We start from the raw sequence: 21,579 nt of genomic DNA, 5'->3' as shown, positions 1-21,579 counted from the left end.
GAACAGAAGTCTCTCTCCATCAGGAGTATGAGCTACAAAGGGTGGGTCTTTACAGCACAAATGGAAGTCCTTCTCCATGCGGTCCTCGGGGGAAGCATGGAGAGGGATGGGCCTGCCTCTTCTGTTCCTTTTTGTTCACTGTTCTCCAGTGGGTTTCTGGATTCTCTTCTCTCTCACAGGTTGTTCTCCCATGTCGGTGACCCCTTCCTGGATGACCCCCTGCCTCGGGAGTATGTCCTCTACCTCCGCCCAACCGGCCCGTTAGCCCAGAAGCTTTCTGACTTCTGGCAGCAATCCAAGCAGATCTGTGGGAAGAACAAGGCCCACAACATCTTCCCTCACATCACCCTCTGCCAGTTTTTCATGGTGAGCAGCATCACATTCCTGTCTCTCCACCCATCCAGACAATCCCCCCGGGACCTGGGATGACCATAGGAGCTGTTCAAGAAAACTAAGGAGATGTTAGGAGCTCTCAGCACTGGGCAGCCCTCCCAGGAGTCTGTGCTGTTGTGGTCCATAGCAAGGGCCTCGCTCCAGCTCCACATGCTTGACTTGGTGATCAGGACAACCATGCACTTCCACAACCTGAAGGACAAGCCTAACCCTCTGTGGGTCTCACTCTGGCCTGGCACCTCAACAGCCACTGACATAGCTTCATACATGTTTACTGTCCACATGTTCCACTCTTAGGATAGGAGTCATGGTATCTGTCTGTGTCTCTTCTTTCTGTCTCTGTCCCTCTCTCTCTCCAAAGATCCACCTCAGGTGTTTCTCAGAAGCCATCCATCTACCTTGTAGTCTAGGCTGGGACTCATTAAGGAGTCTAGACAGGCTAGCCGGTAAGTCCCAGAGATTCCCCTGTTTCTGCCTCCCCGATGCTGGAATTACAAGCCCATGCTACCACACCCAACATTTTTTTATGTGGTTCTGGCAGTTGAACTCCACATCCTCCTGCTTGCTTACATGCCGTGTACTCCAAATGATCTCTTCACCTTTGTTTTTATTTTGTGAGACACACGCGCAAGTAGCTCAGCTACAAGCTTGCTACGTCACCCAGGATGACCCAGAACTCCTCATTCTCCTGCTTCAGCCAGCCTTCCAAGTGCTGTGATTACAGGCATGTGACACCATGCCTGGCCAGCTCTCAGGGCAGGCAGGGGAAGAAACAGAAAGACTGGGCAACAAGATAAATAGGTTACAAACAAGAAAAGCCACTCCACCTAATGGACAGCACTACACAGTCTTACTAGACTTTTCTAGAGACTTAAAGATAACCCTCGCCTCACCTGCCCCAGTTCCTTGTCCACACCCTAGCTGTCAATGGCAAAGCTTATTTAGCGGCTAAGTCAGTCCTCTATACTATGATGTTTGAAGTGTATGTCTACTTCCGATCTCACAGTGATGGAGTTGACCTACCCACATGTTTTCCGCAGGAAAACAGGATGGTAGCCTTATCAAACAATTTTCAAAATACATTTTGCTTTGTTTCCCCCACCCCCAACGTAGCCTCTCTTCGTGTGTCTCAGGTAGGAAACATGTTCCTGACACCGTGTCTCTAGCAAGTCACTCTGAAAATTAAATCAACTGTCACTTCCCCTTAGTCATGCCAGGATCTTGCAGAAAAGCATTCAGAGGTTTAGAGACTCGTTCTTCCTCCCAGCCCTCCAAAGAGGGTAGGTGGATGACGTCACCATTCCCAGACTTACTCCTTTTTCCCAGCAAGCTTGGGAGTGGAGGTGGAGACAGCTGTTGTCTAAGGTGCAGCTGAAAGGGCGCCCCGAGGCTGTGTTCTGTGTCTTCCTTTGCCCCCACCCCACCCCACTCCTCCTCCTTTGACTTTCAGGCAGCTTCCTCTCCACCTCTGCTGTATCCCCTTGAAACAGGTCTCTGACTGAACTGGAAGTTCACTTTTTGGGGGGTGAGGCTGGTGTGCTACAAGCTGTCAGGCGCAGCTATCTCGGCCTTCCTGCGTTGGGCTTTTGAGCAGCTGCAGCATGTCTGACTTTTTGTGGGCCCCGGGATTTAAGCTCAGGTCCTCACCCTTGCAGAGCAAGCACTCCTTCACAGTGAGTTGTCTCCTTGTTTAGGGCCAGGGGTCAAGGTGTTGGTTATCCCAGTCTAACCTAGAGCTCAATATGGCTGAGTATGGCCTGACATTATCTTTCACTTCCCCAGTACTGGGTTTTCAGATGTGACCTCAACACATCCCACTTATTCCCTGCCCCCATCCAATTTTATGTGGTATTAGAGATGGAATCTCAGCTCCCTGAATGCTAGGCAGCAGCACTCTACCAACTAAGCTATGTCTCCTACTCCAACCTCTAGGTTTTCTTTTTTAACTGTTTTGCTTACATGTATGTCTGTGCACTGCGTTCATGCCTGGTGCACACAGAGGCCAGAGCAGGATATTGATTGGATCTCCTGAAACTGGAGTTACAGACAGTTGTGAACCACCATGTGGGTGCTGGGAACAGAACATAGGACCTCTACAAGAGCAATAAGTGCTCTTAACCTCCAGGCTATCTCCCCAGGCCCAAGAACTTTTTATTTAATTGACAGAGTATGGTATATAGTTTGACTGTTTGGCTTATGTATACATTATAGAATGTTGACTGAGCTAATCCTATATACACTACCTGTCATCATTGTTCATTTGTGTTAAGAACTTGACCAGGTACTGCCTTACTCTCCTTGCTTTCCTTTGGGTCTGTGGATTGAGCTCAGGGCCTCTTGCATACTAGGAAGGAACTCTAACACTGCACCTATTCCCAACCCTGAAATCTACCTTTTAGCAGTTTCCGAGTATACATCACATTGTTTCTAGCTATTGTTACCATGCTTCTATTTACTCCTCTGAAATTCTGTTTTCTTTAACCAATACCTCAGTCCTGCTTTCCTTTTCTGCCTAACCAATCAGATGGCAGTCTGGCAAGGTTCCCTGGAGCCACAACAGACCAAGGGGAGAGATGTCATGCATGATGCATTCCCTAGTTTCATCTGCCCAGTGGATAATCAGTGTCTGGCTAATTGAGAGCCTGCAGCTCTTCCCTCCCTGGTAGACAGGAGTTCTGGTTAAGTAATTGCATGATCAGCCTCAGCTCTCTGGGGACAGACACAGTGCTCAGTGCTGAGGGGTGGCAGGCTTCTCTCTCCTGGGCAGTAATGAAGCTTGCTTGTCTTCCATCCCCAGTGCGAGGACAGCAAGGTAGATGCGCTGGGAGAGGCCCTGCAGACTACCGTCAGTCGCTGGAAATGTAAGTTCTCCGCCCCACTGCCCCTGGAGCTCTATACCTCCTCCAACTTCATCGGGCTCTTCGTCAAAGAAGACAGCGCAGAGGTCCTCAAGAAGTTCGCGGCTGACTTTGCCGCAGAGGCTGCCTCCAAAACGGGTAAATAACCACAGGGCTGTCTGTCTGCACAGTCCTGGATCCCAGGATCAGAGCTCAAAAGGGCAGGGATGGGAATGGTTATGTGACAGTTAGCCTACAAAGAGGAAAGGATCTATTTTGGCTCATAGTCCCAATTTTCAGCCAGCTCTGGTTGGCACCATAACTAGTTGGCCTATGGTGAGGCTTCCAGAATGTCAGGGCAGGAGTGCATAGAACAAACCTGCTCATCCCAAGGAGGCCTGGAGACAGGCAGGGGTGAACACAAGGGGCAGGGGGTCCCAGTGTCCTCTTCAAAGGCATCCCAGATAACCTAAGTTCTTCCCATAAGCTCCATCCCTTAAAGATTTCCCCTCCTCCCTGTGGTACTACAAGTCCGTGACCAAGCCTTCCACTTATGACATACAGGACTTTGAAGGTCAGATGGTAATTTCTGCAAAAGAGAGGGCTGGATCCTGGAGGTGGAGGATCTTGTAGACCCATGTGATGAAGCATACCCTACATCCCTTGTGAAATGTTGGGCTTCTCTCTGCCCTGCTAATCTACTGAAGAGCCTGCCCATGGCTTGTCCCAAGCCTCCCAGGGACATAACTGTTCCCACTGAACTATAAATGTCACCCTTTGTACTGTCTCCATCTCCTGCAGTCCAGATCCAGGAGAACTCCCTTTCATCCTCTAAGCTCCTAGCCATGCGTGCTTCTGTCTGGGTCTGACCAGTCATCCCGTAGCACACGGCACAGTGGCGTGCAACCACTTTATAGTAAATCATGAAAACAGGCATCAAGCTGAAGACTGTTGTAGTGGATCACTCTACTGTACAGTTTCTTTTGAGATAAGGGACTCATGCACCTCAGAGTGGCCTCAAACTTGATATGTAGCTATAACCCTCCCGTGTCTGGCTCTTGGGTGCAGGGATTCCAGCTGTGTATCACCACCTCTGGCTTTACCTGGTCCTGGTTGAGCTTTATCCCCTGAATCCAAGTGCTAATGAGAAGCTGGAAGGGGGTCACCCACAGTGCCCCTCCCTGCCTCAATTTACATATGACTGTGATTCAAGCCACAGAACTTATTTACTCCTTTGTCTCCTCACCTTCAGCAATACCTCGATGCTATTTGTCCTCGATGCTATTTGTATTGCTTGTGTAGCATTTCTATAGAGAAGCCCCAGCATGGAGCTTGTGTCCCAGGAAGAGGGTCATCAGAAGCAACCGCAGAGCTGCAGATCACAGTGTATACCCACCCTCAGAAAGACTGTGGGTCCCTAAGACACTCCCTGTGCCTTAGGATCCCCTTCTGAGAACCCCTTTCTCCTAGGAACCAGCCATGGGTTTACTAGATTTGATGGAGAGATGAAACATTTCAAAGAGATAGAATAACAAAGAGAAAAATCACCTGTCTTCTTATCCATTGTTCTTAAGGAATTTTTTTTTTAAATCCCAGTAGTTATTGTCAGCCCACTAAATCACTACAAGAACCACCAAAAAGCCCCATATCCTTTACAAATCAGAGGAGCAGGATGTGGCCAATTCTTGAAGTGCACCTGGAATAAGAGACAGTCCAAGAACTCATTTTCCATGTAGAAAGGAGACTGCTAGTCCCCTCTCCAAGAATCTACTACAGTCCCTAATAACTTGGTGATTTTACGGCTCTGTCTCTGTGGTGCCCCCTAGTGATGATCTTCAGAACTGCTTGGCCCTGACACAGCTGGTCTAGTTTGTGCAAAGTAGGTCATTATGTCTTTGCCCTAGAACTCAAGCCTGAGTAGTCAAGAATTACTGGTTCACCCAGATTCCTCCAGCAAGTATATTTAGTGTCATTCTTCATTCTCAGTGGCTCAAGAGGGCTCACCCATGTCCATTTATTTCATTAGCAAGTACTGAAGACCTCAGAGTGTGGATTGTAGAAACATGCAAACCCCCGTCTTGTGGACTCCCTCCCCAGAAGCACCCTGTAGAAAGGGGGCCAAAACCCAAAAGATAAGCTTCTGTTCTATGGTCCCTTAATTTCTTCTTGTTGTGTGTTCTTCACTGTTTCCACCGGGGAAGCAGCAGAAAAGTTCTTCCTCATGTAACATACAAAGAGGAGAGGAAATTCATCCCTCCTGTCAGCAGATTTGTTCTGCTTTATTTTTAACATTTTAGGATAATGGTATGCATACTTCAAATGGCCCCAGCCCAGAGCAGTGTCACCCCGAGGAAACATTTGCCCATGTGGGGAGTTCTTTTGGGTTGCTGTGACATTGGAGATGCTCCTGGCATCCAGTGGGTAGCAGCAGGGGAGGCCACAACATGCAGTAATGCAAGAACAGCTCCCCACAAGTGACTGTTCACGTAAATGTTTAGGGGGAAGGATACTCTATACTGCAAGTGTAACCGCCACTGTCCTCATTTTCCCACCACACTCCCAGAACCCAGGAAGCTTGGTCCCAGATGACGACAACAGCTCCAGCAGTCTCACCGTTACAAACCTCGCTTTGTATTTCCACATCAATCATGTTGCCCTTTAGATCCCCAGTTTTCTTCATCTGAATGGTGGGGATGATGATGAACCCTGGAACTGTCAGGAGAAGTCAGCCAAAAAGATTAACCGGAGCCCATCCTCAGCTCCTGTAGAAAAGCCATTTGTTGTGTGGCTTTTTATCTCTGGAACAAGAGGTTGTTTCAGGGCCTGGGATCCACCCCTTTAATTCTCTGCTGCCCCTCCCAGGACTCCCTTCTTTGTCATTTGGGGAACAGGACATCCAGGGTGCTTTTCTATGCCGTGTCTTCTGTCTCCTCCATTGCTGTGGTGTTTTCGTTTTAATCCCTGAACCCTAACTTCCTTTTTCCAGAAGTTCATGTGGAGCCTCATAAGAAACAGCTGCATGTGACCCTGGCATACCACTTCCAAGCCAGCCACCTACCCACTCTGGAGAAACTCGCCCAGAACATCGATGTCAAGCTAGGGTGTGACTGGGTAGCCACCATATTCTCTCGGGATATCCGGTTTGCTAACCATGAGGTAACGTTTCCCTATAGTCCTGCATATTCCCCGGCATCAGGATGCCTTACGAACAAGGAGTGCTTGCTGATAGTGATACAGGGTGATAGAGACCAAAGGGAAATGACAGGCACAGGCCAATGGAGACCAAAGGGGAGTAAGTGAGCACTTGGGCAGGAGTCAGTGAGCTCCAGATTTTATTGAGGTTCTGGGGACTCCCCAAGAGGCTTAGCATGTATAACACAGTTCACCTAGATATCATCTCCATGTTCTGTCTGCTCTGTCAGCCTTATTGGAAGGACATAGGAATAAAAAGGAGGGCAGTCAGAAAATATATTGTTGAAAAGTTAATATTATATTTATGTAAATTTTGATGTTGAACAGGGCATTATCCTAACGTGAGGTGAGTCAAACACGTAGATACAAAAATAAACAAAAAAAATAAAACCTACAAAATCAAAATCCATAGATATTTGATGATTTTGAGAGCATTTGGAGTACCGTTGAGCATGCAGAATTTTTAAAAAGACTGCATGCAAGAAGTTTTCAGGGCCAGTGAGATGGCTCAGCCAGTGAGAGTACTTGCTATCAAGCCTGACACCCTTAGTTTGATTCCTGGAACCCATATGGTAGAAGAGGAGAACAGAGTGTTTCAGGTTGTAGGAGTGCTTGCTGTGCAAACACTGAGCCCTGAGTTCAGATCCCCAACACCCGTGCAAAAGCTAGACATGATCCATGTGCCTGTGAGCTCAGCATGGAGAGGCAGACAGATGAATCCTTGAAGCTAGTGTATGTGAAATGATGAGCTTAGGGATCAGTAAGAGACCCTGTCTCAAGGGAATAAGAGGAGAGGGCTTGAAGAAGACACCCAGCCTCTTTCTCTGAACCCCACATGTGCATACACATGGGTATGAGCACACAGGACATACACTTGCACACACACTCATACATATACTACATACACAATGTAAACACACAAATCCATAGCCGTTAGATAATTATTACACTGTGTTATTAGAACATCTCTATTTTATTCATCTCTATTTTATTATCAGTTATTTTTCTCAATCTACAAGTTAAATTTGACCAGAGCTATAAATAGAAAAAATGCCCAGTATATTTTTACACAACACAGAGAATGTTTCTGGTACTAATCTGCAATTTCAGGCCTACCTACCCTTTGGGTTTTGGAATAAATCCCATGATTAGTGGAGAACTGCTGTAGTTAGATGAAAATTTTTCTTCTAATTAATTACATTTAGTAATCAATAGTTACACGTTCCCCAATTTTTCAACAAGGAAGCTATTGTTATTATGTTAGCATATATGACCTTTGGGCGGTTCTTTTATGCTTTCTTAACATGAAAAAAAAAATAAAGAACAGAAACAAACAGGACTTGTTGCTGTGCCCAGGCAATCTGGTTGTTTGGGAAGTGTTAAGAGCTTGGTCTATGGACCAAAAGCTTCAGGGCTGAGGTATGGATCTTTGGGAGTGTTGAGGGCAGGCTTGCCTGACCTTCCTGATGAGATCTTCCTTCAGTCACTGGATGTTGGTTTTTCCTGAGGCAGACTAAGTTGACTAACTGGGATTTTAAGAATTTTACCATCTCCCTGGAACCATCTAGAATGAGCCCTGAAACATACTAGAGAGAGGTGTAGCTGGTCAGACTTTTCCCAGGACAAAGGCAGAATTAAAAGGTGGGGGTAGGGGTGATTGTGCCAGGCTTTGGAGAAGTCACTTTTGTGAGAGGAGAGGCTGGCCGTGGAATTCCACAGGGCTTGTCCTCTAATGAACACTGCCCTCCAGTTAACTCCAAGGGTAACCGCTTTTCTTCGTGACCTACATTCTGTTCCGTCTGTGCAGCAGGAAAGAGGCTGCAAATGCCCATGAGAATTCTTTTCTAAAAATAGCGTAGCCCCTTTATCTCTTATTTGTGAAAGCTCAACTATTACAGCTTCCTCTGATAAGGTGCCCACTTCCCTTCTAGGTTCTCTCTGGGGTCTTCTGCTCTTCCTGAGCCCTTCCGGTGTGTGCGAATCCCAACTCCCTCCCTTCTCCTTCATCCTGTCCCCAGGGGGAGGCTGGATAGATTGTTTTAAGCAGGGAATGGACCACCAGAGGAGACTGACCTAGGCAAGGACACAGCAAGGCTCAAAGGCTCAGTGATGTTTAGGAAAGCTGTAAGGTATTATCCTCTGCTGTCTCACATTCTCGGGCACAAACTCAGATGCCCTCTTGTAGCTCACCCCCCTTCCGTGTTGGTGATGACACTGAGCTGTAGCGCTTAGTGTGACGGGCCACAGAAATGTGGGACAGAGGTCTACAGAAAGTAGACATTTCGTAGCCTCCAGCTCCTGCTGCCATCCTGGCTGGCTCATTTTAGCAGTAGTTAGATTCACATGGACAGTTTCTGTAATTCATGGGCTAGAAATGTAGCTCAGTCTATAGAGTGCTTGCCTGGAACAAATGACCCTGGAATCAGTTCCCATAGCCACATAAAACTAGGTGTGGTGGTACATATAATCCCAGAAGTAGGAGGATTAGAAATTAAAGGCTAACTTCTGCTACACGGTGAGTTCAGGGCCAGCCTGGACCATATGAGTCCTTGACTAAAACAAAACAAACCACAAGAAAAAGTCCAACCAACCAATTGAAAAGCAAAACAACAAACAAAAACAGACTAGGGAGATTACCCTGAAGGGCAGAATCCAGTACCCCAGCAAAAACAGAACCCGTATTGGGGCATGTATCTATGATTTTAGTGTTGCAGAGGCAGAGACAGGAGGATCCCTGGAGTTTGCTGCATAGCCAATCTAGTCACATCAGGAAGCTCCAGGCTCCATAAGAGACCCTGTCTGAAAATATCAGGTAGAATGAGTATGGACAGCTCAGCACTTATATTCCAGAGGACCCAAATTCAGTTCCCAGCACCCTGTCAGGGGGGCTCACAAACACCTCTACAGGTCCCCTTCTGGTCTCTGAGGACACCTACATATGTGGAGCACACACACACACACAATCACTCACTCAATTAAAATGAAGTCGTGAGTCATTTGAAAAACACTCATCATTGACTTCTGACCTACACACACCAATACGTGCACACATAGAGTGAATCTTTTTCCCAATTCTTAGTTTTCTCTTCTCTGAGGTGGAGCTCTTTCCTGGACTGTTGCAAGGATACGGGGATGTGTGGAAAGCTACCATAACAGCTAGCACAGGGTAGGCACAACAGAGAAATCACATAATCACAGCTTCTCTTCAGCAGCTGCCATTGCGTTTGGTCTCTGTGGAATAATGAGGGAGGAAAAAACTAAGCCTGGCACAAAAGTCGTCTTTTAATATTAATTGTTTTTATTTCATATATGTGGGTGTTTTGCCTGCATGTGTGTCTTTGCACCATGTGAATGCAGTGCCCATAGAGGCCGGAAAAAGGAGTCAGATCCCCCCAGAATTGAGTTCCATGTGAGTTCTGGGAACTGAATCCATGTCCCCTGGAAGAGCAGCCCATGCTGGTAACAAAGAGCCATCTCTCAAGAATTCTTAGAAAAACACAAAACATAAAACCCTGAAGTAGCCCAGTGCAGGGCAAGTTAGGCCCAGGTCTCATGTCTCTGGGACTTGGGCTGAGTTTTTTGTCTATTTTTAGGGTAGAAAGTAGCAGAGAGTACTTGGGTCTGGATTATTAATCGTTTGTTTATTGGTGCTAGGGACTGTACCCCAGACCCAGAGCACCTGAGCACCCACTCCACTGCTAAGTTACACCCACAGCCTCCAGTTACAATGTTAGACTTGATGAACTCCCTTGATTTTTCAGTTATAAATTCAATCAATCAAAGTAATTTACTGTTCCTCTAACGTATGCTTAGGATCTATTGTCTCCAGGCCTCCTCGTGCCTTGATGCTCCCAGGGATACCTGAGGTGGAATGTTCAGCATTAAGAAGTACTTCTCTGAGCTCTTCAAAGGCAAGGCTGAACTTCCAGGCCAGGCCTAATGTGAGCCAAAACTAAGCTGTGCTCAGGTAGCAGGGGGGGGGGGGTGTCCTGTTCCGGGAACAGCAGTACTGCCTTCCCCTACACCATCACATGACCACCCAGAATTGATCGATTTTTTTTTCCTTTTAAAATAATTTTTTTTTTTTTAAATCAACTCAACAGAGCCCTTGGCTTGCATGACGGTCAGAGAGGGATGGGACAGGGAGGAAGGAGGTGATCAGAGGACAGACAGACCGACAAGCAACTGACAGATAACTGGAGAATTAGAAACAGAAGGCATGCGCCCTAATTAGAAAAGCCAGGGACACAAAAAATCTATGCATTATCGACTTCGGAGGTTTCCAGAAGAAAATGGTTTATTTGGTTTGGTTTCGTTTGGTTTGATAACTTTATTTTGTTTTCTTCTGAGATAAGAATTCATTCTGTAGCCCAGGCTTTCCCAGACTCACTATATAGACCAGGCTAACCTCAAATTCAAGATGATCTTCCAGCTCAGCCTCCCCAGTGCTGAGATAACAGCTACTCCCCATCACACAGCAGAGCCCTTTATAATTTTTTGGTGGCTCACCTTGACATCAGCAGCTGGCTAGTTCACAGGTCCACCCAGTGCTTCAGGCCTCAGGGTCATGACTGGCTGCAGGAACCCTGGGTCACTAGAAGTGCCCATGCCTCTGTCCTCCAGCATTTTCTTACGGCACCACATTTAACTTTTGTAGTCTAGGTATTGGTGGAGACTAAAGCTGAAATCTAAGAGGATGAGAACCAGTAGCCTGTCACCATCGGCTCTGGGACCTTAGGGAAGGCTGTGAAAGCCTCCTCTACCTTCCTCACTGTCTGGAAACAAACAAAATAGGAGATAATTTTCCTTCCTATTGAGGTCTCTTGCTGGTAATAAAAAACAAATGTCTAAAGTTAAAAAAGGTCTAGAGTTACGATGCTTTTATATACACCAAAAAAGGAAGCACCCCAACACACACACACACACACACACACACACACACACACACACACACGCATGCACGCACGCACGCACCCACACACACACACACAAGGTAAATTAGCCACATGTCGGCCTCATGTCTGCCCTGCAGGCCTATTATGAGCTCAGAGAAAGGACATGTGGCTTCCATCTGCTCTGGTGGAAGCTGGTTATCCTCCCATACTGGTATCTCAGAGAAAGAGTTTTCTTTCAAGGTCTTTGATACATTTGTAGGCTTGGAAAAAGAGCCATGAAGGTGTAGACTATGTTTTGCTCTATCTGATGTGTCACATAGAATGGGCCATCCTTCCTGAGTGGCTGAAAGCACTTACTGCTCTGGCAGAAGACCTGAGTGGTTTCCAGCAGCCACATGGCTACTCACAACACAGTAACTCCAGTTCCAGGGGATCTGATATGCTCTTTTGGCCTACAAGGACTCCTGCATGCGCGCGCGCGCACACACACACACACACACACACACACACACACACACACACACACACTACATAAATACATAAATAAGGGCCACACTTTATTCCCATCCCTCTGGCCCCGTCTGTGAGCCTGTGTAGAAGACAAGTTGCATTGCACAATTCCCATCTGCCTAGTGCTTGCCAGAGCAGATACAGCAGGGGAAATGAACGTCTGTATGTCCAGCAGTTGCCCGGAAGAACCTTCCAAGTTCCTGATGAGTCCCTGAAACCCACTTCAGAGTGCTGACAGGAAGTGATAGCATGACTGGGAGGTCTGGAAGGTTGTGGAGCACCAGGCACCTACCCATAAACCCTGGTGAGAGAAGAAGTGCTTTTTGATCTGGAGCCAGGTCTGCCTAGAGCCTGCGACCCCCGGGACTCCTGTATGCCGCACACGTGGCTATTGCAGATGTAGAGTATGGTCTAGTGCCTGAGGTGTTCAAAAGGATAGTCAACGGGTCTCATGTGTCCTCTCCTTTTTTGCAGACGTTACAGGTGATCTACCCCTATTCCCCTCAGAATGATGATGAGCTAGAGTTGGTCCCTGGGGATTTCATCTTCATGTCTCCCATGGAACAGACCAGCACCAGCGAGGGCTGGATTTATGGCACCTCACTGACCACCGGCTGCTCTGGGCTACTTCCTGAGAACTACATTACCAAGGCTGATGAGTGTAGCACCTGGATCTTCCATGGGTAGGTAGACCCACTCTCTTGTCCAGTCAGTGCCTGGCTTTCTAGTGGGTGGCCAACCCAAGGCTGCTGTCCATCTCTGGCTAGAGTGTAGCTACATTTCATGCCAAGCATTGACTGTTTCACAGCTCCTGTCTACCTCATCCTGAGAAGCAGGGGCCTTCTCAGAGAAGCTAGACAGATTTCCTTCTGTGTCAGTCAGACCAATGACAGAAAGAGATTGTAAAATCAGGAGCCCTTAATGTAGCTCTCATTTGCTAGGTGACCCTGAGCAAGTCCTTAGACCTGGCATGGTGCCTAGGCAACAGAGACTGTGTCCAAGGGACAGGCAACTGTTGGAACTTAACAGGAGCATGATGCCTCCCATTCTTTATTAAGGTGACAGCCGCCACCTGCCCTGACTACTCTGCTGTCCTCAGCCCACCGTGGAGTCCAGTGTCCAGAATGGACCATGTGTATAACCAGCTTTGTTGCAGATATAAACAGGAGCACAATGCTCTTCTTTCAAATCCAGGGAGTTCAAATTCAGCCTCCGGGCTTCCCATGCTGGTTTGGTTTTTCTTCCCTTTTGTTTCTCCCATGTGACAATGTTGCTGAGTAGGCAGAAGCCCTGAAAACCTGCTGTTGTTCCTGTCGGAAGGGACTGGCATGGAGTGATGTCTGCCTGGTATTTTCCCTGGAGGGAAAAGAACAAAGACAGTCCCCTGCTCTGTGAGCCCCAGACAAACCACACACTCATGATGGGGACCCACAGGCATCTGGATGCCTCATGTCCTCAAACATCCAGGTCTTTTTAGAAAATGTTTCTGAAGCTGGAAATATAGAAGTTGAGACTCTGCAGTCACCATTTTATCCCATAAAAATAAATAAGGGCTGGGAGAGGTGACATTGGTAAAGTCATGTTGATAGTCCTAGTGCCGAGAAAGAAGAGGCTGTGTGTGTGTGTGTGTGTGTGTGTGTGTGTGTGTGTGTGTGTGTTCGTGTGTTCAACCACCCTAACCTACTTGATGAGTGTCAGACCAGTGACTCTTCCAAACAAAGGTGAAGGGCTAGCAACATGGCTTAGTGGGTAGGTAAAAACACTTGCCGCAGAGCCTAATACTCCAAGTTCAAACCTCAGGGCACACATGGTGGAAGGAAAAATTCACTTCAGCAGGTTGTCCTCACACACACACACACACACACACACACACACACACACACCAAATAAATAATTTAAAAGTGTGCTAATAGGGGCTGGAGAGATGGCCTAGGGAGTTAGAACACTTGCTGTCAATCATAAGGACCAGTGTTTAGATCCTAGGTCCTACAGGGTGTGTCATAAGCACCTGTAACTCACACACACACACACACACACACACACACACACACGCACACACACACGCACACATCACATATACACATAAAAAAATACACACATACATATACACATAAAAAAATACAGTCATGTATCATGTTTGTAATAACATTTGAGTTGGGGGTAGACCTTGTACAGAGTAATGGTCCCTTGAATTGTGTCATGTTGCATGCTAGCATGTATCATATTTATAATAGCATTTGGATTAGGGGTGGACCTTGTATACATGATGGTCCCCTGAATTGTGTCACATGGCATGCTAACAACTTAGTTTAAGCTCACTCTGATGCTATTCTGACAAATCGCCCAGTGATACACTTCCCAGGACATCTCCCCAGTAAGTGGGGATAATTTGCTTGATAAAGCATGGCTCATGGATCTCTTTTCTAGAAATGGGGACATATGTGAGTGAAGAGAACACACATCAAGTCCCACTAACCCATATAAGACCTTCCATGTAGACCTCCTCCCTGAACTAGAATTCAGGCTTCACCATGGAGGAATCTGGCTGACCTCCCTTAGGGCACTATGGAAGGTCTCCGTGCCATCTTTTATTTTGAAGGTAGTTGTTGATGTTATTTCCTGGGAACTTTGTTTGAAATTAAGCTATCAGGTCCACAGTTGACTCTGCTAAGTATCAGAATATACAGATTAGGCTTTGAGACTCTGATTAAGAATTTGAGTTTTAGTTGTGTTATATCCAAATCCTTACTCTTTTCTTGTACCAGCCACGTAAACTTTGCCCAAACTGAATTATTTCTCTGAGCCACTAAAATGGACATAATCATTACACATACAGTAGAACTGTGGTAATGGCTGCAATAGAGATCAGCTTTATAAGATCTGCTGACTGTATATATATATATATGTGTGTGTGTGTGTGTGTGTGTGTGTGTGTACATATAGATACATATATATGTGTGTATATATATATATATATATACATATATATATATAATTTTTGTCTATGTTTACCAAACCTCATTAAAGTAAGTGTCTTTTCCATTAAAATGGCCTGCCCGGGTGAGCTGTACTTTATTGCTGTACTTACCACTGCAGGAATGACCCACAGAGGCAGACCTCAGCTACCCTGTAAGACAGGCCTTCTCACATGAGCCTAACCAAAGTTGAGCAGTTGTGGGAGGACACATGAGCCACCTGGCTTGACCCTACCTGCCTTCATGAGAGGCTGCAGAGAGGGCTCATAGAGTGTACAAGGACTTGTAATGTCAATTGCTTTTGTACCTCTCCCCACCCACTGCTCCTCAGCCTTCTGCAGCTAAGAAAATATTTTCTCACTGCCCTTCCTGATGGTCATTTGTTCCTGAGTGTCCCTAAATCCCTTCTGGGTAATGCTGGCCCATTGTCCTCTACAGTGTGGTGAGCTGCTGGCCCTCAAACAGGCCTAGCATATTCTAGGCAGAAGCTGAAATCTTCCTGCTCCCTGAGGACGGTTCTGAATGTCAGGCCTGCTTCTTTTCCACCCTGGCCTGACATTGTCCCCAAGCTGTCTCAGGAGGAGCCAGGTCCTTTGATCTTAGTAACACTGAAGACAGAAAGGAGGCTGCCATTCTCCTTGCTAAGGGAACTGGAGGGAGAGGAAGGGCCCTATCATTTTCTTCCCAGCTATGATCAAGTAAGTTACAGATGTGGGCAAGGGAGATGTCAGTATGATTCCAGACAGCTAGACACTGGAGGCCTGAAGCTTTGATGAGCCAGACAGGAAAACTGAAGTTTGTTCAATTGTGTGCCGTTGGCGAGGCTTTCTGCTTAAAATAAAGGTGAACAACTGGTCTATTAGAGTGTGTAAATGGCTCAGATTTTCTTGAGCTATACTTACTTAAATTTGCCCATAACAGGTTTAATTTGACTGCATGTCATACTAAACAGACATAGCTGCATTGAACCACAGGCCCCTGGTTCAACCTCTTAGGCTCTGGACAATGGTTTGTAAAGAACAGGATGCAGTCCACAGCACCTTCATGCGTCTGACATGCACAGGGATACAAATCTCTCGGGGAGTGGGGGGGGGAGGGTCAGACACCTTTGCCTTACTATACAGTCAGGCTAAGGACATCTTTGGTTTGTAGAGTGCTTGCCTAGCATGCCTGAAGCCCCGGGTTTGATCTTCAGTGTCATGGAGACTGGGCATTGATGCATGCCTATAATCCCATGCCTCGGGAGATAGAGGCAGGAGCATCAGGAGTTTGAAGCCAGTCTTGGCTGCATGTGGTTTTGGAAACCAGCCTGAAACCTGTCTGAAAGGAAAACAAAACAAACAAACAAACAAAAAACCAAAAGAAAAAATCCAACCAACTTCTGACTCCTGACCTGGCTGCATCGTTCATGGGTATTTACCATAGACTTTAAGGCAACATACAGTGACTTTTACTGAAGTACTGGTCACAGCATCTCAGAGATGGAACCAACACTGATGTCTGTCAGCAGAGTGGTGAATAAGGAAAATGAGGTAAATATATGCAGCGGAATTTGATTTAGCAAAAAACAAAACAAACTTATGTTACTTGGAGGAAAGTAGGTGCAACTGGAGAATATTATCACAAGTGAATTAAGTCAGACTTGGAAAAACAGATACTGTGTGTTTACTCTAACTTGTGGATGGTAAGCTTTATAGAGGTAATAAAATTGCATACACATACAGATGTGTGCCATGGATGTAGAGATGGAACTGTGTAGAGGAGTTTAGGGAACTAATGGGGGAGACGTGGAAGTAGAGGGAGGAAATGTGATCAAAGTACATTATCAACCACCGCCACCAGACAGGATCTCTGTGTAGCCCTGTCTGCCCTGGAGCTTGCTGTGTAGACCAGGCTGACTTAAGACTCAGCGTTCTTCCTACTTTCCCCTCCAGAGTGCTGTGATTAAAGGGGTGTGCCACCACACCCAGCACCTAAGGACAATATGTTGTATGACAACGGCCTTATGAGTATGTGTGCAATGAATATATGTCAAAAGAAAAAAAAAAACACAAAAGCTAGAGGTAGCCGATTTTTAAAAACCTGGAAACCAGTTAGCTTATTGATTTTAGAAAATACAAAAACATTTAAAATTAAATTCTAATAAACATACTGTGTTAAAGACAAATACTGCAGAGGGGGCGCTTGCTAACCTGCACAGCTCATAGGGTCCACAAACACAAACACAGAATTAACTGAGCAAACTGGGCCTTTCCAAGAGCATGAAATTAAAAAGTCAATGCTTCCTTTTGAGACTACCCAGTGACCCAGGAGATGTTTGGATTTTCCCAGTGACCATATTTAAATTAGAAAGCTGTGCTGTGTGCAGAAATTTCAATGTGGCATGTTTGGACAGTTTTGCTCTCAGTCAGATTGCCTCTGGGCCTCTGTAGTTACAGTGGCATAGTCAGAAATAAGAGTTCTTGGCTCACAGCTCCAAACATCTGGCAAGAGTCAGATCCCCTCAAACAGCCCAGTTTTTAATCCTTTTTTTGGGGGGGGTGTTATGGAGGCTGAAGAAGGCAGGTTAAGGGATGAGGGGGAGATAAGGGCTGAGGGCTGAGTAAGGCTCTGTCCCTGGGAGTCTTAGAGCCACAGCAAAGTGCAGCTAGGAAGACATCTGCCTGCACATTCCTCACGGGGAAATTACCATGGAAAAGATTAAAGGCAGCAGGGACTGTTTGTTTCACTGTAGCAACAGAAAGAGCTGAAACAGTACATAATTGATACTTCATTACTCTTTAACTGTCTTTGCTGCCAACCCTGCCTGTAGTATCCTAATAAGCCTAGAATCACTGGACCCAACCCCTGCCCATAGGGATGCGTGTATCTGTTCTCAACTCTGAGAACTGTCCACCCCTTGTTTATTAACTGTGATACTTCAGGGGAAAAAACAAAAGCAAGATGTTCTTGCCTGGGGATGGATTGCTCCCTGCTCAGGTTCCCAAATACCCTATGACCAGACAGTCCTTTGTGCTAATACCCATACTCCTGTTGAGCCTCACCATGAACAGCTGATGACTCCTGGCCAAAGCAGTTAACCCGTCCCTCTGCTTCCTCCGCAGTTCCTACTCCATCTTAAATACGCTGTCACCCAGCTCTCTCACATTTGGTGATGGAGTGTTAGAGAGGCGGCAGTATGAGGACCAAGGACTTGGGGAGACAACGCCTCTCACCATCATCTGCCAGCCCATGCAGGTAAGGCTGACCACGAGGGTCATGTCATGTCCTGGAATCTAATCAGGATGTTCTGAGGGCCATCCTCAGCACTGACCTGGCTCCTTTCTAAGGTCCCTAACCTTATGGGGAGACAGTACACAGATCATAAAAGACGCACAGCAATCCAAAACTAGGAAGAGAGGGGTGAGTAGCACTGCCGATGGACATCACCATGTGGGTGTGAGCTTGGAAGCAAGGCCATCACAAAGAAGGAAAAGGGGGCTTTCTGCTCAAAATAGGGTTAACACCCATATTTGTATCAGGAGAATGAGGTTCTTAGCATACTTGTTGGACTTGAAAATTCAGGGTATTGATAACACTTTTTGGGACAGGATGGCAAAAGGTGTAGGAGTAGTCAAGCAGAACAGAGACATGTTGAAAGTTCGGCATTTTAAGGATGAAAACAAAGGAGGTACATTTTTGTCTGGAGCCCAAGATTTGAATTAAAGCACATCTGGAGGGCAGGTGCCAAAGTCCACAGCACCAATCCACACATCACCCCTGTCAAAGCAAAAAGGAGCCAGTGGAAGAATGTTGTCCAGCAAGGACCTAGTGGCCCAAAGCAACTGGGAACATTTGATGCATCCGTGCAGAAACATCTATGCAGTTCCCCAGCAGCTATGGAAACCAGTAATTGACTCAAGTTGCCTGTGTCACCATTGAGAAGTTGCAGCTTTCCCTTCCCCCTCCCCCAGCCCATTTTAGAAATACCAATGTACGCAGTCAGATAATAGAGCACACATGAGTAGGATATGCAAAATGTGGCTGGATGGAGGGATGGCTCAGCAGTTAAGAGCACTGACTGCCCCTCCAAAGTCAGCCCTCAGCACCCACACGGAAGCTTATAACTGTCTGTAGTTCCAGTCCTAGTGTGTTCTTCTGGCCTCTGTGGATACAGCACATACATGGTACACCCGCATGCATGCAGAAAAAACACCCATACATATAAATAATAAGTAATTTTTCAGAAAAAAAAGAATGTGCAACGTAGAGCACTGGATTTAAACTAAGCATGACGCAGGCGCTTGTGTACCAATAGAATTTCTTCCTCCTTGAAGGAACTGATGGCACATCTCTTTGAGGAGATAGCTGTCCTTCTCTCTACATTAAGAGCAGGTTTGACCTTTGAACTCTACCTTGAACTCTCCTTTTACAGTAGGGGGCAGCAAAGAGCGTAGCACTTGCACAGTCCTTCATACTTCAAATCACTTGCAGGTGTCTGTCTCTTGCGGGCCTGAGAGTCTGTAGGAAGAGCTTATTATCCTCACTTTACAAACTGGCCAAACTAAGCCCAAGGCAGTTAAGGAGACTTTGTCCCAGAGCTCCTCTCCCTTGGCATCAGGGTAGGTCTAGGGTGCTGTGTGTATGTTCACTCTTTGCCTTTGTTCTCTGCAGCCCCTGAGAGTCAACAGTCAGCCCGGGCCCCAGAAGCGATGCCTCTTTGTGTGTCGGCACGGGGAGAGGATGGATGTTGTATTCGGGAAGTACTGGCTATCCCAGTGCTTTGATGCCAAAGGTAAGTGACTGTGTGGTCTCTCCATTCATCCAGTTTGACTCTGTGGTTTCAGTTACCCACAGTTTACCATGATCTAAAGCTAGTGCGTGGAAAAGTCTCAAACAAGCTGTCTTCGTCAGGGTTTCTGTTGCTGTGATGAATCACCATGACCAAAAAGCAAGTTGGGGAGGAAAGGTTTTATTGGGCTTACACTTCCACATTGTAGTCTATCATTTGAAGAAAGCCAGGACAGGGACTCAAATAGAGCAGGAACCTGGAGGCAGGAGCTGATGCAGAGGCCATGGAGGGTGCTGCTTAATGGCTTGCTCCCCATGGTTTGCTCAGTCTGCCTTCTTATAGAACTCAGGATCACCAGCCCAGAGGTGGCATTAGCCAAAATGGGTCCTCCCCCATCAATCACTAATTAAGAAAATGCTGTACAGGCTTGCCTACAGCTCAATCATATGGAGGCATTTTCTCATTTGGGGTTCCCTTGTCTTGAATGACTCAAGTTGATTTAAATTAGGCAGCACACAAGCAATTCATATGTTTTATATTATGACCCCTGCACTCTTGGTAATATGATAATAAAATCCATCTATGTCCCACCCATCCCTTTGCTCAGTGCATCCACAGTGTACCCGCCTAATTCTTGCCTAATATCATCTTAGTTATCAAACCTACTATAGCAGTAGCATTTGCTTCTCTTTCAAAGGAAGTCCAAGTACACTGCAATAAGATATTTTGTACTATATATCTTTGTAACTTGCATTGCAGTATATCATTTTATTATTCCTTGTTATGGTGGCTGACTTACAAGTTCAATGTTATCATAGGTGTGGGGTTTCTTTTTATAGAAAAAAAAAAACATAGTCTGTTCAGGATTCATCACTGTCTGTGGTCTTAGGCATCTAGTGGGGCCCTTGGAATACATCACCTGTCTCTAAGTGGTGGTGATTAATGGCCTGCACAGCAATGCATACCCATAACGGCCTCTAGGGGGCACAGGCAGGCTACTTTTATGTACATATACTCAAAATTCTTGGAATCTCTGTGTCCTTGATTGTTCTAACTTATAGAGGACAGATAAACATTCTTGTCCCCATTCTATAAGCTGGGGTACCAGGGAGCAAAAAGTAGCTGTGTCTGGCCCATATTCAGACAACAAAATCAGTTCAGAGACATGTTCTGATCCTGTGATCAGAACTCCTGCCATGACATCACTGTGGGCCATCTGGTTCCATTCTCGTTTGAGTGGCATTTTAAGAATGGGATCCTTGCCTGTATCTGGTTGTTATATTCACTAAGAAACACCCTCATTGCTGTTATCAACAAAAGAGAGAGTGGATTCTAGTCAATCTACTGAAGAAAAAGTGTCAGATTCAGTGTTTTCCATTGGCTTCAGATGGTTCAATTCAGTGTCTTTGACCAAGAAGGAGGGGTCAGGATCATGGAAGAGTCTCAAGTAAACAAGGAGTCTGTGCAGCCTTTGTTTGCTCTTCCCCCACCAGGCCGCTACATACGCACCAACCTGAACATGCCTCACAGCTTACCTCAGCGGAGCGGCGGTTTCCGGGACTATGAGAAAGATGCTCCAATCACTGTGTTTGGGTGTATGCAAGCAAGGCTAGTGGGTAAGGGCTCCTGTGATGGCATAGCATCTCCTGGATCCTTCAACAGAACCACAGCAGGGGTGTGCAAACACACTTCTTCACTTCATTTATTTATTTATTTTGGGGGGCGGATTTTTTATTTTTTTTATTTATTTTTTTTTTTGAGGCACCATGGTGGCCTACAACCTTTTTCGGGCTGTACAGGTAGGCCCCTGATGATCAACAGATGTGGTCCATGTGACAGAAGGATAGTCAGGCTTGGTTTACTTACACCACTGGTCTAGTAGATGTATTGGCTGATAGCTCAAGACAACAGCATGTGCCAGTATGGTGTAAGATGTGAGGTTAAGAGGTGCAGGGGAAGTCAAGCGGTGCTGATGCTCGCCTTTAATCCCAGCACTCAGGAGGCAG

The 21,579-nt window shown here is 46.3% G+C and overlaps 1 protein-coding gene across 2 annotated transcripts in view; it reads left to right on the top strand.

The window, feature by feature from the left end:
* Ubash3b (ubiquitin associated and SH3 domain containing B) overlaps positions 1-21,579 on the top strand; it is a 139,484-nt gene that overhangs the window by 103,662 nt on the left and 14,243 nt on the right. For both annotated transcript variants that reach the window (XM_051197161.1, XM_051197160.1), the window contains exons 3-9: positions 180-366; positions 3,191-3,389; positions 6,217-6,386; positions 12,302-12,510; positions 17,907-18,039; positions 19,456-19,576; positions 21,067-21,189. In XM_051197161.1, the coding sequence (XP_051053118.1) occupies positions 180-366; positions 3,191-3,389; positions 6,217-6,386; positions 12,302-12,510; positions 17,907-18,039; positions 19,456-19,576; positions 21,067-21,189 (1,142 nt within the window). The remainder of the gene's footprint in view (positions 1-179; positions 367-3,190; positions 3,390-6,216; positions 6,387-12,301; positions 12,511-17,906; positions 18,040-19,455; positions 19,577-21,066; positions 21,190-21,579) is intronic.

This window comes from Phodopus roborovskii, unplaced genomic scaffold (assembly GCF_943737965.1).
Source record: "Phodopus roborovskii unplaced genomic scaffold, PHOROB, whole genome shotgun sequence".
NCBI lineage: Eukaryota > Metazoa > Chordata > Mammalia > Rodentia > Cricetidae > Phodopus > Phodopus roborovskii.
The sequence above is the reverse complement of the archived record's forward strand: the minus strand, read 5'-3'. Positions and strand labels throughout refer to the sequence as shown.